This window comes from Pseudorasbora parva, chromosome 9 (assembly GCF_024679245.1).
Source record: "Pseudorasbora parva isolate DD20220531a chromosome 9, ASM2467924v1, whole genome shotgun sequence".
NCBI classification, from domain to species: domain Eukaryota; kingdom Metazoa; phylum Chordata; class Actinopteri; order Cypriniformes; family Gobionidae; genus Pseudorasbora; species Pseudorasbora parva.
The window spans coordinates 47,004,141-47,021,870 of record NC_090180.1 but is presented as its reverse complement, the minus strand read 5'-3'; the positions used below and the strand labels follow the sequence as shown (position 1 = coordinate 47,021,870).

General features: G+C 41.4%; 1 protein-coding gene across 1 annotated transcript in view; it reads left to right on the top strand.

Annotated features, from left to right (window-relative positions):
• The first annotated feature begins 501 nt into the window (after positions 1-501).
• The window catches only part of sbno2a (strawberry notch homolog 2a), a 64,514-nt gene continuing 47,285 nt past the window's right edge, over positions 502-17,730 (top strand). Inside the window, 4 exon segments of the mRNA XM_067452865.1 lie at positions 502-535; positions 1,414-1,590; positions 11,607-11,686; positions 13,126-13,213. Coding sequence (XP_067308966.1) covers positions 1,471-1,590; positions 11,607-11,686; positions 13,126-13,213 — 288 coding nt within the window. The 5' untranslated portion in view covers positions 502-535; positions 1,414-1,470.

Here is a 17,730-nt window from a genome sequence, read left to right as displayed (position 1 = left end):
CAGATAAATAACATCATGCAATCATGATTCAGATAATATAATGGCTGTCAAATCAATTAATCACGATAAATCGCATCCTAAATAAAACTTTGCATTTACATAATGTGTGTGTATAGGACTATAATTATGTTTATAAATACATACACATGCATGTAAGAATTTTTTTATATTTATATATAAAATATTGATATTTATATACACTGTAAAAATATTGTTGGTTTAACTTAAAAAAAAAGTCAGTAACCTGGTTGCCTTAAAATTGAGTTTATTGAAATTAAAAATTTGAGTTGATGCAAGGCTACTTCTTCAGTGATTCCATTTCTATTACGAATAAATTACATTTAGGACGCATTTTGCACATTTTTGTTTGTTTATGGATGTATAATTTACCATGCAAAATGTAGAAGTTCACCACATATTCAAACATTTTGCTTCTGTGTTAAAAAAAAAAAAAAATCGCGCATGCGTGCTGGAGCCGCGCCGACGTCAGCGGAAGAGTCCTCCTTCAGAACAAGATGGCGGCGTCGACCAGGAAGTAGGTAAACAACCGTACAGGGGTAGAAAAATATGGATTAACCCCTCCAATACACTTTTACCGATCGAGAAAAGCCCAGATTGAGTGGTCGTTAGTGCTCGTGGAGGGGTTTCGCCGAAAGGGGGGTTTAATTAACGCGCGGTGAGTGAGTTTTCTCTCAGGTTAGCATGTTAGCACGAATCAAACAATAGCGCTCCATTGAGTCAATCAGAAAAAACACACAGACAGCTGATAAATTCGTGAAAAAATCAATTAAGTTAATCTACAATAATTAATATGAGCTGGTAATCGTATTAAAGTGGCGTGTGTGAGAGGTCAGTGCTGTGTGGTTGATGCTTTTCAGTTTGACAATCGCCCAGACAGATCATTTAATGACAATTTTATGTATATTTAAATATTTTTTGTTTGATATCATTTGCTTATTAAGGATGGAAGTGTGACAGGCTCTTTTAAAGATGCCAGAATTAAGTTGAGACATACTTACAATGTAATTCCTCTTAAAATGTCACACAGGCAAGGCCTAATCACATATTTAATATATTATCCCATTACATAACTGTTATATTTGTACATTAATGTATACGGCGTCTTTTATCTTAAATAAGCCGTTTGCATGATCTTTGATGATCATCTGTTTTGTGCATTTTTCAATTAAAATATCTTCGGTTGATATGGTAATAAACATAGTTTATTAACTAGTGGTTTGTATGCATGTATTTATCTGTAGCTTGTCATTTTTCTCTTGCTAACAAACTCAGTGCTTGGTCAAATAAATCTGGAGGGTTTGGGTCATCAGTAGTGAATTATTTGTTATATTTCACTGACCTCTCTCTCTCTCTCTCTCTCTCTCTCTCTCTCTCTCTCTCTCTCTCTCTCAGAGATGGCTGAAGAACGACAGGGGTTTCAGTCGTAACCATGTTTCTGCTCGCAGCCTGATGCCCACTCTTGCCACGTCTGTTGTCATGGACACGGAGGACTATCTGCACCCTGAGGACCCTCCGCTGGGGAGCCCAAAGTTCAGCGCTCCCAGTCCTCCTCTCCCAAGTTCCATAGAGGTACATAATGCACCTCATAATGTCTAAACAGCCACAAAAATTTTACATTGACTCACTATTGTATTGTAAATGTCATGGTTACCCATATATACATAGTCTCAGACTAAAGATCTGCACATCTTTGAACACATATTTGATGGTGTGTGACCTGTGCTGGCAAAATGAGTTCCCTTTCGAGAGAGGTTCCTCGTATTACGTATGGGAAAAACTCCTTTTCTCGAGAATGTGAAGCAAAACTTTTAATAAAGGTATCTATGTAAAGCGCAGTGAGCTGCACGGCCATAGCCCAGCGCGAGGAGCGCTCTGATTGGCCGGGCTGCGGCAACTGCAGGAACCTATGGTGAGGCGGCTGAGAGGAACGAACCAATGGGGGGCGTTCCAGAAGCCCGCCGAAAAAGGTGCTTATATTTGCATACAGGAGGCTATATAAGACCCTAATTCGCCATAGGTGTCAGATTTTATCTCCTTCAGCGATACCTTCGCTGGTCTCCGGAAGAAGCACCGCCGTTGAAAAGGCACCAGCGGAACCTGCAGCTGAGGACGACGGACTCCCTCTCCGCCTTCTCTGCCGTTCCAGCTACGCCATCCGGCGTTATATATCCTTTAAACTGTGTCTATGTTGAGTGTTATATGTGTTTGTGTGTGTGTTGCCGCTGCAACGCCACTTCTAGAGCTTACAGGCTTGTTCTACTCGAGGACTCTCTCGTTCCGCCGCGTCGTTAAGCGCCGCGGAAAGACGGAGCTCTTCTCACTCTCCCTCTGCTCTCGTCCCGTCGCGCTGAATAGCGCCGCGGAAAGAGAGAATGTTAGAGGACATGAGCACACTCAAGCCGAAGCTCTCTTCACTCTGCCGCCGCCGCGGCTCTTCTTCCGCCGCTGCCACAGAGTTGTTCCCACTCTTCTCTCATTCCGTCGCGCTACAGCCGCGGACAGAGAATACTAGAGTGAATAGGCGAACTCGAGCCGAAGCTCTCGTCACTATACCGTCGCGCTGAGGAGGCGCCGCGGACAGACGGAGTTTTTCCTCGGACAGAGTTTTACCTCACGCTTCCAATTCTCTCGTCCTGTCGCTCTATCGCCGCGGACAGAGAATACTAGAGTGAATAAACAAACTCGAGCCGAAGCTCTCGCCGTGCTAGAAGCGCCGCGGACAGAGTTTTACCTCACGCTTCCAATTCTCTCGTCCTGTCGCTCTATCGCCGCGGACAGAGAATAAGTTACTAGAGTGAATAAACAAACTCGAGCCGAAGCTCTCGCCGTGCTAGAAGCGCCGCGGACAGAGTTTTACCTCACGCTTCCAATTCTCTCGTCCTGTCGCTCTATCGCCGCGGACAGAGAATAATAGAGTGAATAAACAAACTCGAGCCGAAGCTCTCGCCGTGCTAGAAGCGCCGCGGACAGAGTTTTACCTCACGCTTCCAATTCTCTCGTCCTGTCGCTCTATCGCCGCGGACAGAGAATAATAGAGTGAATAAACAAACTCGAGCCGAAGCTCTCGCCGTGCTAGAAGCGCCGCGGACAGAGTTTTACCTCACGCTTCCAATTCTCTCGTCCTGTCGCTCTATCGCCGCGGACAGAGAATACTACAGTGAATAAACAAACTCGAGCCGAAGCTCTCGCCGTGCTAGAAGCGCCGCGGACAGAGTTTTACCTCACGCTTCCAATTCTCTCGTCCTGTCGCTCTATCGCCGCGGACAGAGAATACTAGAGTGAATAAACAAACTCGAGCCGAAGCTCTCGCCGTGCTAGAAGCGCCGCGGACAGAGTTTTACCTCACGCTTCCAATTCTCTCGTCCTGTCGCTCTATCGCCGCGGACAGAGAATAATAGAGTGAATAAACAAACTCGAGCCGAAGCTCTCGCCGTGCTAGAAGCGCCGCGGACAGAGTTTTACCTCACGCTTCCAATTCTCTCGTCCTGTCGCTCTATCGCCGCGGACAGAGAATACTAGAGTGAATAAACAAACTCGAGCCGAAGCTCTCGCCGTGCTAGAAGCGCCGCGGACAGAGTTTTACCTCACGCTTCCAATTCTCTCGTCCTGTCGCTCTATCGCCGCGGACAGAGAATACTAGAGTGAATAAACAAACTCGAGCCGAAGCTCTCGCCGTGCTAGAAGCGCCGCGGACAGAGTTTTACCTCACGCTTCCAATTCTCTCGTCCTGTCGCTCTATCGCCGCGGACAGAGAATACTAGAGTGAATAAACTAACTCGAGCCGAAGCTCTCGCCGTGCTCATTCTACCGCCGCCGTGCTGAAGCGCTGCGGACAGAGAATACTAGAGTAAGTTAGACGAGCGAGCTCGGGCTGTTGGGTATGTCAAGAACAATGTCGCTGCAGCGCGCGCTTACTGCCAAGGAAGTTGTAATGGCTGCCTTGTCATGATAGCGCGCGCCCCTTCCACAGCGCGTTGCTGACTAGAGCGCGGCTTACTTCATAGCACGCGCTCACTGTCAGAGCATAAGGGCGTCGGAAAATGGCTGCCAAGCTAAGCCCTTTTTTCACTCTATCACTTCCAGTCCCCTTTATTCAGGCGGCTGGAAAGGTTTTTACACTGTAGACAAAGTGTCCACTACACAGTGTGCACCCCTACATAAGCACTGTTAATTCAGTCTCACAAAATCACAAATAAATCCCGCCGCGGCCGGATTACACCATATAAAGTCAACTAGCCTTATTGCAGTCAACTAGCCTGTGGTCAAACACGCTTGTCTGCATGCGCGCTTTCAGTCTAGACTAGAGCATAACGGCATTGTGGAATGGCTCACATACCACCCGCACTTCCTTACATTCTCCCAGTTCCCTTAAGTTAAGTGACTGGAGATGAAATATTGCAGTCAACTAGCCTGTGTTAAACACGCTCGTCTGCACACTAATGCTGTGTGCGTTTACCCCTGTGGATTTGCTCACTGGTTTGCACCGTGGGTATTCTACGTAGGTTGTGCGCCACTGCACATTGTTTACACTACACACAAAAGAGCTTTCTATGTAGGAAATGTGCCCACTTTACAGTCTGCACTCCTGCACCCAAGCACTTTTCACAAAGTTCACTCTCGCACACACAATATAAATGTGAGGCGTGCGCCCACTGCAAAGCCTGCACCGCCAAAACTAACACTATCCCCACAGTGTTAAAAGCAGTGTTACAGCACAAGCAACCCGGCTAACAGGCCCCTATTACTAAGCGGCCAGCCCCCGAATCTAATTCAACCCCTGGCTTTACGAGCCCAGGCCTGGCAGGCCATTCCTGGTATATAATATTGGGTGTTGAACATATAAAACGAGGTTCTCGCTACAGTTTTGCTCGCAGACCCCGCGATTCAAGCCGTGGTCGAGCCCTCTGTAAGAAGCAGTGTCAGTCACGTGCTTCTCGCTGAGGCATTGAGACTGTTAAAGGAGAGAGCGGCGAAAACAGTACACCCGACGCTAGCGAGTCAGGTTTTTACTGTCGCTAATTCCTCATGCCGAAAATGGGTGGCGGTCTCAGGCCCATTTTCCAGGCATCTGAACAAAGCACTTATGACACGCTCGTTTCAAGGTGCTGACGGTGAAACAAATCCTCGCGCACATTCGCCCCGGGGATTGGGTTTTCTCAATAGATCTGAAAAACGCATACTTCACGTTACGATAACCCCCCACCCCCACTACAGGCCATTCTTGAGATTCGCCTTCGAGGGGCAGGCTTATCAGTACAGTCATTGTCATAGACTCAAGACTTACGGCATAAGAACCACCACGTCTTGATAATGTACATAAAATCGCTAGGGCAGCCGAGATCAGACTCCGTTCACTGCATGGCTAAGCATCTCCTTTTATGGGCAGAGCACAATCTGAGCTCCCTAAGGGCGGCTTACGTGCCAGGTATTCTGAATCAGGGTCCGGACATGTTATCCAGAGGACCCATGTCCCCAGGGGGATGGTCCCTTTACCCGCAAACAATTCAGCTCGCACAGCACACGCTGCCCAATATTTTTTCTGCAAACGCAGGGATGCCCTGGCCCATGTTGGCCCAGACTCCCTCTATATGTTCCCTCCGATCGCGATCCAGCTGCAGCCTGTGCTTTTTAATAGCCCCACTTTAGAAGAACCGCACATGGTTCTCCATACTGTTTCAGCTGTCAGACACAGCCCCATGCCTATTCTGCCAATGAAAGGGAAGGTCTGGCATCCCAATCCCGAGCTGTGGGCCCTCCACGTATGGCCCATCAACGGTATCCGGGAACCTCTCTGACAAGTTATGAACACTATTTCGGAAGCTAGAGCCCCTGCTATCTGGCAGCTCTGCTTGAAGTGGTCAGTGGTTTTCTAACCAATGTGCTACGCGAAACATCGACGCACACTCATGCGAACTGGCGGAACCGCTCGCTTTCTCCAAGAGCTAATGGATGCGGGTCGTCCCCCCTCCATACTCGGGGTGTGTGTCTCCGCCATAGCAGCTAGCCACGCTCCTATCGCGGCACATTCACTAGGGAAAAGTGATCTTATTGTGTGTTTTCTTAAAGGGGCCAGGAGATTCAGCCCGCCTTGCCCCTACCTCGGTCCCTATTTGGAACCTCGCCATGGTTCTGGAGGCCGTGAAGGGTTCCCCCTCCTAACCACTTCAGAACACGAGCTTGAAGCACATATCACTCAAAACCGTTTTTCTGCTGGCTGTGGCCTCGGTTAACCGAGTGGGTGGCTTACCTGCACTCTCCGTGAGCCCTTCCTGTCTTGAGTTTGGGTCCAGCAACTTCAAGGTTGTGCTCAAACCGAGGCATGGTTTTATGCTGAAAGTGCTATCAACCCCTTCAGTATGCAGCTCTTTGCACTGCTTAACCCGCGTCTCAGAGAGAATAAGACGCAAACATATTCTGCCCAGTCAGAGCATTGAGATTGTATCTAGAGCGCTCCGCCCCCTTCAGGCAGTCGGATCAGCTCTTCATTGCTTCGGTGGCCGCACTAAAGTTTGTGCTGTCATGAAACAGTCTCTCACACTGGATAGTGGATGCAGTCCCACTAGCATATAGGTCCAGGACCTAACCTGTCCTACAGGCATTTAAGCCCACTCCTCTAGAGGCATGGCCTCATCTTGGGCTTGGTCGTGTGACATTTCTTTGGAAGATATCTGTGCGGCGGCAGGCTGGGCCTCTCCGTCCACTTTTATCAGATTCTACAAGTTGGAGGTTCCAGCTCTACAAGCAGGGCTTCTCTCCATCTAGGCTCTATCTTGACCCTGGCAAACAGATTGCCTTACATTTTGGCCTGTACACATTAGTCCTTAAGCACTATTCATTCATCATAAGATCCGACTATGTCCGATCAGCTGTTCAAACGAACCGACTCTTCCGGTTCTTCATTCCCCTTATAAGCCGCCTCTGTCGGTGTCTCGGGGGTTTATAACATGTGCTTTGGGTATACTGGGTCAGTCAGCACACACGGCGCTTTACATTGTGTTCCCATACGTAATACGAGGAACCTCTCTCGAAAGGGAACGTACTCGGTTACTTTCGTAACCTCGGTTCCCTGAGAGAGAGGAACGAGTATTACGTTCCGTGCCGTGTTTATGCTTCTCAGGTATCGCTTCAGTCGATCTTAAAACCTGACACCTATGGCGAATTAGGGTCTTATATAGCCTCCTGTATGCAAATATAAGCACCTTTTTCGGCGGGCTTCTGGAACGCCCCCCATTGGTTCGTTCCTCTCAGCCGCCTCACCATAGGTTCCTGCAGTTGCCGCAGCCCGGCCAATCAGAGCGCTCCTCGCGCTGGGCTATGGCCGTGCAGCTCACTGCGCTTTACATAGATACCTTTATTAAAAGTTTTGCTTCACATTCTCGAGAAAAGGAGTTTTTCCCATACGTAATACTCGTTCCTCTCTCTCAGGGAACCGAGGTTACGAAAGTAACCGAGTACGTTTTCAAAAATTAGTTATTCACATTCTCTATTATTATTATTTTTAAAATTATGAATGACTTGATATCGGACAAAAACGACGTTGCTATACCTGTTTGAAGTCAATAAAGTTAATTTGGAAAAAATCTAGTTAAAGTTTTCTGAAGGTTTTAAAACAAGATTCCTGGTAATAAACACCTAATGTAGCAGACATCAAGTCAAAACCATATGTCTATAGGAAAACTATATATATTACACTTTTTTTCCATGGAAGCACAATTGTTTCATTAACATTAATGAGACAGACAGCCTATATATTGAGACCTACCGTACCGCACAGAGCTAACATACTGTTACTAGGGATGTAATGATTCACGATACGATTTCCTCACAGTTTTTTAGTTTTTTTTTTAACAAAATGAGATTTAAGACATTTTAAAATAAGTGTCCTTTTATTTCTCTGACAATTTCTTTCTAAAATTTAAATATATATTTTATGTCAAATAATAACTAATTTGAAATTTTTAAGCAGGGTTTCCGCGGGGTCTTAAAATCTTCAATTTCAAAATCAAAATTTTAGATAAAGTCTGAAGTTTGCTTAAATAAAATTCTTAAATAAAAAGTATTGAGTTCAGGGTCTTAAATCATTTTAAACATGTCTTAATTTTCCTATGTCCATGTAACGCTACCTCTAATGCTTATTGAAATGCTCCTGCAGCGCTTTTGTGTGTGTGTTTTATTCCGGGGTGTTGTAGTTCTTTCTTCGGCTAGTCCAACTATAAGCCGCTGTATTACGACTTTAAATGGGACCAACATGCATCTTATATTGCAGCCAATCAGCTTTCGTGTTATTGGTGCGAGTCTCTTTCTGATCATCACGGACACATCAAACGTATTTTATTCTTTAGCTAATAGTTCTCCACTCCTTCCACTTCCACCATTGTAAAAGCGAAGGCGATTAAAAAAAATTAAATAAATTGTTCTTACCCACCCACATAAGTGACAAGGACCGGGTGAAACGATTGGGCAAAGTGGATAAATGACCAAGTAAAAAAACTGGAAATTAAAAGCAATGTAAATCCCAAACTCAATTTGGTACTGACACACGGATGGCTGCGTGTTCTGTGCACGCGTTTGCCGCCTGTCAGCGCTTGTGCCAGTGTACAGAAACTTGTGTGTGTGTGTATATATATATATATATATATATATATATATATATATATATATACATATACACACACACACATAAGAGAGAGTGAAATCTTGGTGGGTTCAAGCTATGGGGTAAAGTGAGCTAAAGTGCAAGGTTACTGAGACTTTGTTCAATTTGAATAAATGAATTTGCTTTGTGAGTAATTTTGTGATTCTGCGTTTCCTTTGTATTTTTTGCTGTTGCGTGATGTAGGTCTTACATTTAATTCATAATGCTCTTAAAGTCTTACATTTGACATGGTGTAATCTGCAGAAACCCTGTTTAAAATAAATCCTCAAAAAGTCCCTTCAAAGAGAGAGATTTCAATGGTGTTTTCTTGGGAGGAGTTTCCCTTGCGCTGGTCTTTTCTCTTGACAAGGAAGGGCCTGGAATTAATTTACTATCTTACGATCTTTCGCTGTGAAAACTGATGCACTTTTTGATTTTCATGGCAATCGCCCTCGATGCTGCGAGTGGAACTGCAGTGTGGTTTGGACTATAATCTTTTACATGAAGATGGAGGAGACTGGAGCCTCTCACTGTGGTGATTATTAGTCTTCAGAAAGTCAAATTGCTACCAGCCTGCATTCACACCTCCGATTTGAATGAGTCAACGTAAACTGCGTGCTTGCTGCCACCATGCTTCGTGTTTGATGGCGCGTGCAAACGGGTGCGCTTACGCCCAACTTCCATATGAATAAACTTTCGCTTATTTCACTCTTCTTCGAGCCAGTGTGCACGCACAGTCCGTAACGTTAGCTACAACTTGCTCGTTGCTATCTTACCTGTCAGGTGACATTGTTTAAAACCCAAATCGCGATTCGTTTAATGTCTCAACTGACTTGAATAGACAAACGTTTGTATCGATTTTCAACCGGCTCCGACTGAATAGTTACATCCCTAAATGTTTCAAATCAGATGTTTTTTCCCCCAACAGTTAACGAAACGTTCACATAAGACATAACAGATGATGTTTGCGGGAACACTCGCCAAGACCGATATTTTGAAGTACTGTAATTTTGTTTATGTTGGGATTGCACGCTGTATGAGGCTGTACGATCATTTTCATGGACAAAGGAAAGGCACTCCTCTCTGAAAACGTGCAAATAAAGATACTTTTAGATGTTTAATTGCTATTTTGAGCATTGGGATTGATAGACGAGGGCTTAAAGAAATAATTTTTATGTGAGAACCTCAAAATCAACATTTTTCACCTGTTTTGCCTGTAGCTCGAAAAATTTTAATGCGTATTCAGACTTTTTTTGCCAACATGAGTCACATAAATATTGGGATGCACCGGTGTATCGACCAATAATCGATATCTGCCGATAAAAGCAATTATTTTCACTATCTGCCTTTTGTTTAATAGCAGCCAATGATCAGGGCCGATTATATCCTGTCAATAAAAAGTGGGCGGAAAAAACTTGTTTAGACTGCGGCTGTGTGAAAAAAGTGCATCTTGCATTGAATTTAAGGTTGCCTGTGTTAACGCAACAATAATGCATTAACAGTTGAACAGTTGGACTCCAATGCAGCTTTCATTGGTCAAGGTCCGCCCAAGAGGACGTTTGACTGACATGTCTCAGCTAGTTTTGTTCCGCGTCATGTTTAGGGGTGTGAAAATGTAATGTCGACGTCCCTAGAATAACAGAACGACGTGCATCTATAAATTGTTCAAGAACAATTAATTGTGCAAGTTTACTACAACAATGCAGCCACGAAAAATCCAGCGTCTAGTTGATCCCCAAATAAATGATGACTTTAAAATCCTGAAGTGTCTCCAGAGTACCATATGCATCAGAAATGTACCCAACAGTCTTACGGCGTGACGTCCGAGGCTGAGGTTAGGCTTTATTTGACCCTATATTTCAAGCCAGGGTTGCCAGGTCGTAATTATTTTCCTACACTAAACATTATCTGTTGTGCTTCTCCCATCCAATAATCACGAACAGCTTTGTTACTTGTTATAAGCAATAAAGTCTCAGCTTTCAAATTCTGTCAATATATTTTAAAAATCCAAACAATAAATGGTGTTTAGTCGTTCTTAAATGTGACGTGACGTCAAGCAGCAGCGCAAGTCTTTTCTTCCACATTACTACAAGTTATTGCATGAAAAAACATGCATGAACATCAGAAGGTATGTTGAAAGATACAGAGCAATTTACCAAAATGAATAATGTCTCCTCATGTAGTCGCTCAATCAGTGTTTCAACCACGGAAAGACATCAGTATGCTTAAGAAACAATGCCACTTCACATTGCATTTACCTCAGGAAAGTAATCCAGTGTTTAGTTTATTAGTTAGGTTTAAAAGAACACTAGAAAGGAGCTAAAATACTGTTAACAAATTACTGTTACTAATGTATTCTTTAAATTTGCTATGAATACTAGCGTTTATGAAAACTACCTTATGTGCAAATGAGTTGCAACAAACATTGCAGTTATTATTTGAGTGCAATTATTATATCTAAAAATAAATAGCAGTGTTTTAACCTCTATTATTATTGTGATGTTCCATATGAAAGCCTAAGCCCCACATGAACATGATCCTGTCAGTCAGTGTTTGGTAGCAAATTGACCTCATAATACAAGCCTGTTTGATGCTGCATTTTGATTACATTTTTCCTTGATCTGATTACGTTTTTAACTGTTTTCTTCATAACTATCACTCCAGTTGGTCTTGAACCTTGTCCGATATGGGACAGACATGGAGTGCTTTGGTAGCCAATGGTAATCATCCTTCTAGAAACAGTCACATCACCTGGATTATGGTTCTTTATTGGGTGAACTTTTAGTCTTCACCATGAATGTGCACGGTTTATATTGGGTCTCACTATGTCTATACGAGTCACTAGTTTTTGTAGTAAAGATTTGGGTTGATGGGTAGTATCTTTGCTGAACAGTGTTTCCAAAGGGCTATTTCCTGTGTCAAATGTTCTGTTTGTTTCCTGTTTCCCCAGAATCAGCTGTATCCGTCTAACTCATGGGCGTACTCACAGCAAACTCAATACAACCAGCACTATCCTATGCAATCTGGGAGGTGAGTCGCGCATTGTGTCAACAAGTATGTGTTTTAACAAGGGCTTTCACTATTCCTCGATTCAATTCGAGAACTTGATTAAAAATTTTTTTCCTGTGTTTATATAATAAAATAATGCATAAACTGCATTATTAGACCATTTTCAAAGGGTGCATAATATAATATAAAATATAGCATTGTGCAATTGTAAAATCACACAGCCTGCAATTCCGTTAAGGTTCAGGGGGAAGCGTGACACTTTATTTATTTACATTCGTCTAGGTTTGTGTTTCTCAAAGCTGCTCTCTTTACAATGAGTTCTGCTCCACACAAACTCATTCGCAATAATGTGCATTTGGGAATGCATAAAGTCTGATCCACTTTGTGTTTTTACGTGAACACATCTAAAACTTCTTTTCTTCTTATGCTATGAAATTGGATTGCTTTTTAACTTTCATCCTGGAACGCAGCGTGCATTATTTCACCGGATTTGTTAACTAAATGATGTGTAAACCTACACCAACACAGGAGAATACATCAATATGTTATGTAAATATCTAAATTATTTAAACTAAAAAAGTTTCTAAATATCCAATGTGTTCATCGCAATTTCAAAATAAAAGTTTAAACCCTCGCTCTGAATTTGAATGTCTTGTTCAGGAAATTATAGTGGCTGTAGCATTTATTTAAAGTTCAGGCCGAATATTAAAGATTAGGTGGATATTTGAGTTAAATGTTGTTTACAAGGATGTGATCTGCTGTAAAGTGTAACAACAACAACAGCAATCACCAGGCCGCTGACATTGTTACAATACATAATGTACATAAATTGTTTATATTATGTAAATTACATGATTACTTGCTTTTGATACTTTATTTGAACCAATTTGTTATTGCCTCATTATGTATTTTAAGTTGTTGTAATTGTTGTTGTTCACTTAGGTCTATGTTTATTACCCCCAAAAATAAGATTCAGTGATCGACCAATAACTCGATTACCAAAATAATTAGCGGCAGCCCTAATTTTAACAGGTTTGTGAATTGTGCATTATATATTCATAATAATATATTGACAAATAAATATTCAACACACTTTTTTTAATCCTTTCTGACTGCATGCAAAATGAACATCCAGCTTAACCTGTCAGTGCAGTGTAGATCATAGACTGAATCAGTCGATCGAATGACTCACTGAATCGACTCAAACCAGTCTCATATGTTTGGTGCAGTTTCCAATTATAAAATTGTGGAGGATTCTGATGTATTTTACATATGACGTGTACTTAATCGTGAGTTAGTTGATAATACCCATCTAATGTGTATTTCAAGAAATACACCTAGTGGTGCTGTTAAATATATCAGTAATCTGATATGAAGTACTCTGAGTTGATCTGTATTTCTAGCAGGAGTATTTTGAAGACGTGTGATTTGTTCCTTATCTTTCTCCACTGATTTATCAGGCATCCCCAGCCGAACCCGTCCTCTGTGAATTTGGACCTGTCTGACATAGACTTTCATGACCTTGTGCGGAACGGAGACTTTTCCCAGGTATGTTCAGATCCCGTCTTTTCTTGCTTCCAGAGCCATTTTCCTCTCTGATTCCTGAGAATTTGCTCAGGTAAACCCTACTAAAAACCCATGATGCTCTACGTATCCGTCTAGCCATCTTGTACGTTGTGTAGTTTAGTGTTGTCACGATACCAAAATTATGACTTCGATACGATATCAGACTAAAATATCGATATATCGATACTAAATCGATACCACAGTAAAAAAATAAATAAATAAGATAAGATGCTTAATATGACAACAGAACTTGTTATTATTCATTGTTATTTTTTACTAAAAATTCATGTGGCCAGCATGTTCCTTAGGGTTGGCCATCGTTTTGATTTGAACAATTATTGATCAATTGATCAATTACTATTAAAATTATCTCACAAATTTTTGCTATCTCAATGTATTATTTACAATGGGGTAATTGTGTTGCAATAGCTTACACACAGCACAAGAAAGCTTGATTTCGAATGGTAAATTGAATTAAAAAAGACGAGTAAACAGTAATAAAATAAGAACAAATAAACAGATTACAAACAATAGCACAAATAAATCCAATAGAATAGAAGATACAAATTAAACAGACTGCTTTATTTTTTCAGGTAGGTCTAACATTCAGATAAGAAACTGAATTTAAAAAATGCATAGTAATTACATTTAAAACAACATTGAATAATGTTCTTTGTAAAAAATTCAATAGCGTACAGATGAAACTATTAAAGTTACACAAGTTGATCAGTCAAGAGCAGTTGATCGTGTCTTTTTGTAGTTTGAATAGCAAATGACTGCGGTCCCTTTAAGACTAACAGACGCGTGGATCCTAAACACTGCTCCTGTTACTCGTTCTTCCTGAACTGTTTGCGACTGTGTTTACATTAATACTCTTCCAGATGTGCACTGATAATTCTTTGAGTGTATTTGACCAATAATAAGCTGGAAAAGGAAGCAAATGTTTGCACTTGTATCATGTCAGAGGCGGCTTTATTACGGTAGGCTATGTGTGTGTGCGCTTCAGATGTGAGCACGAAATCTGCGGGGATTAGTAGAATTAATTTATGTGCAATCCCGCGCGAAATTCAGACCGATCACTCACTAACACTAACACACTGTCATGAGGAAAAAGTCCAGCAGAACGCGCGTTCGCCCGCTTCGCCGTGCTCAGAGGTTAACCGGGCTGAGGGAGAATATGCCGGTGTGTGTCAACCAGGTGTCAACTCGCTGATGGTCAGAGAGGAGAGCGCAGCTGATATCGATACTGTAAAAACTGAGAATCGTATCGTTTCAGATATTCCAGTATCGATATATATCGAAATATCGATATTTTTGACAACACTAGTGTAGTTTTTTTGTAGCTCTAAGTGGGGTGATTCGTGTGGAAATGCAGATAGGCTTGAACCTGCATCTCAGGAACACTAACGTGCTTTGACCATTATTATTTTTTTGTAATGAATAGCTTAGCCTGCAGGAAAATGGATTAATCTCCAACCTCCAGCTGAACAAAGCAGTGCTGTTGAACATGAAGGTGTGATTAACACAAAAGATCATTCACTCTATCATTATAGCAGCTGCAGTTCTTGCTTGCAGGATAAAAGCGCAGGTTTGAATAGCTGAAAGTGCAGAATACATTCATCAAGATGAAGCTCTGGCATAATGCAAACACATTATCTGACTGAGACTTTCAGTTTAAAGGTCCCGTTCTTCCCGTGTTTTCAAAGCTTTGATTATGTTTACAGTGTGCAATATAACATGAGTTCACGTTTCACGTGTAAAAAAAACAGCATTTTTCACACAATTGCCTTATCTGTACAGCGCTGTTTTCTCCGTCCTAAAAACGGCCTGATGATTTCCTTGTTCTCTGAAGTCCCTCCTTCAGAAACACGTAACGAGTTCTGATTGGGCCAGCGCTTCCCGTGTTGTGATTGGACAGCAGCTTAGCGCACTTTGCCCGGAAAGGTCCCGCCTCTTACCATAACGGGGCGATGCGAGCGCTGAATGCGCGCTCTTCTCCACGTGGGAGAGCAATGAGACCACGCCCCCTATTTTGCGTGTTCTTGTGGGCGGAGCTTTAGTCAACAAACGGTTCTAGTGATGTCACTACAGCAGGAAGTGCAGCGGTGTAGTCCAAACCGGCCGCTCGCTGTCGGCTTTGAAAGGGAACTTCTGTTCAATAAAATATCTCGCTTGGCATTGAACTTTGAGCTTTATAATTTTACAGGTATTATTTATGCTCTAACAGCAACATTACACACTAACTAAAGTTTGAAAGATGGAATCGTGAAGAACGGGACCTTTAACACATACAGTGTTATTTGTGTGATGAATGAACTGAGTATGATTTGGAAAAAAGAAACTAAATTGTTTTGGTTATTTTAGCTAGCCATAATAACCCTGGTTTGATCATTTAGTAGACAGTTGCGTATGCTGTACATAGACTATCTCTCTGTAGCCAGGTTTCCATCCACTTTTCCGTTTCGTTATCGACAAAATGAATGTGTATTAAAAAAGATTGCGCAATTTGCTGTCTCCAGCCTGTTTCAATCCAATTAGCCTTTTACTGATAAAATAGTGTAAAAAAAAAACGCATTGTCGCATTAGCTTTGTTCTATCGGGAAAAAAATCGGAGTAAGTTACTGATTAAGTAACAGTTTGACGTGGCTGAGAACGCGTATTCAAATCATTTAAGCCAAAAAAAGATTTTCTTTCTGGTTTCAGAGTTTCAAAAACATCAAATTACTGCTCATTTTCTTTTCTCTCAGAGACTGATGCAGCTTTTATTTGTATAGCCTACATTAAAAAATTTTTTAATCGTCTAGAGCTGCTGTCTTTATTCTAAAATAATATATATTGGGTGATAGTTTTTCGCGACATTTGAAGTATCGACATAGAATTAAGACGCTAAAGTTAGACAGAAAAAAAGTAATTTAGCATTTCCATCAGCTATATCGGTAAACATTTTGATGCACTAAATGTTATTTAGCAAAAAAAAATTCCTTGGATGGAAACCTGGCTTATGATATTATATGGAGTGGAATATTCTGTGTGTGTGTGTGCATGAGAACATGGGAACTAGTTAGGGCAGATTGTTCAGATCTTATCCACATAACTAACACTGTCTGCATTATATGCGCACATTCACTATTTACTCTGTATTTGCATACTATTAAAGAGCCGCACACTGCTGTCATCACTTCTTAAAGCACATGGCAAATCTAGGCTTGGCTGCCTGTAAATGTGGACACAAAAGCATCATTTCCTGAAAGAAGACCACCACACCCCAGAGCAAACACGATTGTGTTTAAATGTGTTCGAGTGTGTTTGAGTGAATAGTGTATCCGTCACCACGCACAGGTCAGAGGTTTTGCGTTTAAGTCAACTTGTACCTGGTATCAGTTCAAGCTAATGTTTTTCTCAGATGAAAGTCTTGTTGGCACTCAGTCAGATGCCTATGCTGCAGTTTCGAGCGCAACGCTCTGAGCAGATGGGACGGCCCGTGCTAAAGGTACAGCTTAGGTTTGGTTATATATGTCTTATTTACAAAAGTTGTTTTTACTTTTTTGTAAGAGTAAAAGATGTTAGGCTGCTGGATATACATTGAGATGTTGTTTTTCAATGGCTGTAATGCAGACATTAGTTTCTGTTTCTTATTTTTAGAAATGTAGATCATTATCTCTTGATTCGTTACCTGAAAACTTTCATATCCTCCTGGGACCCAGTAATAGACTTTTGTCCTCTGTAGTGGACATTATATTTTAGTGAGTTTCTGTGACATCACACACGTCACAGTTTTGAGTCAGGATGTCCTTTATAGAGCACATTCAGGGCTTTGCAAAGATACCAAATGTTTGGAGGTGTCACCAGGACAACAACAACTTCTTGGTCTTTAAAAATGGCTGACATTAATGTTTAGCACTCTTATAGAAATATGATCATATTTTGTAATTATAATTTAAATCTGATTAATTTTCTAATTGTTTGTTATAAATCAACATCTCAGGAAAATGCTATGGGGTTTCTAATCTAAATATGACTCTTTGTTACAAAACAGGGCATTGATTTCATAAATGTCCACTGTAGAGGACACCGGGACTTAAATCATGTTTATCAGGCATTTTGGAGACACAACAAGTAAATAGAAAAATAAATTACATATCAATATTCCTATGAAATATTACATATTATTTTGAAAATGTTGCCAATTATTACTCCCCTTATTACACTTCTTTTTTTCATTACATGTTGCACCAAGAACACAATAATATGCAAATTAGATGCAATATACCGATACATTGTATTGAATGGGAAAATCCAAGTATGGCCATTTTACCCACATATTGCATAAAGTAAGATGGCATATCAAAGCATTCAGTTATATCTTTTATAACATAGCTCAGAATCATCTTTAAAAAAAGTTTGTTTTAAAAAAATCCTGAAACTTAAAAATGTATTCGTGAATTAAAAATAAATCCCATTGTTTTTGCCTATAGATGCAATTTCATTTCATTAAAAAA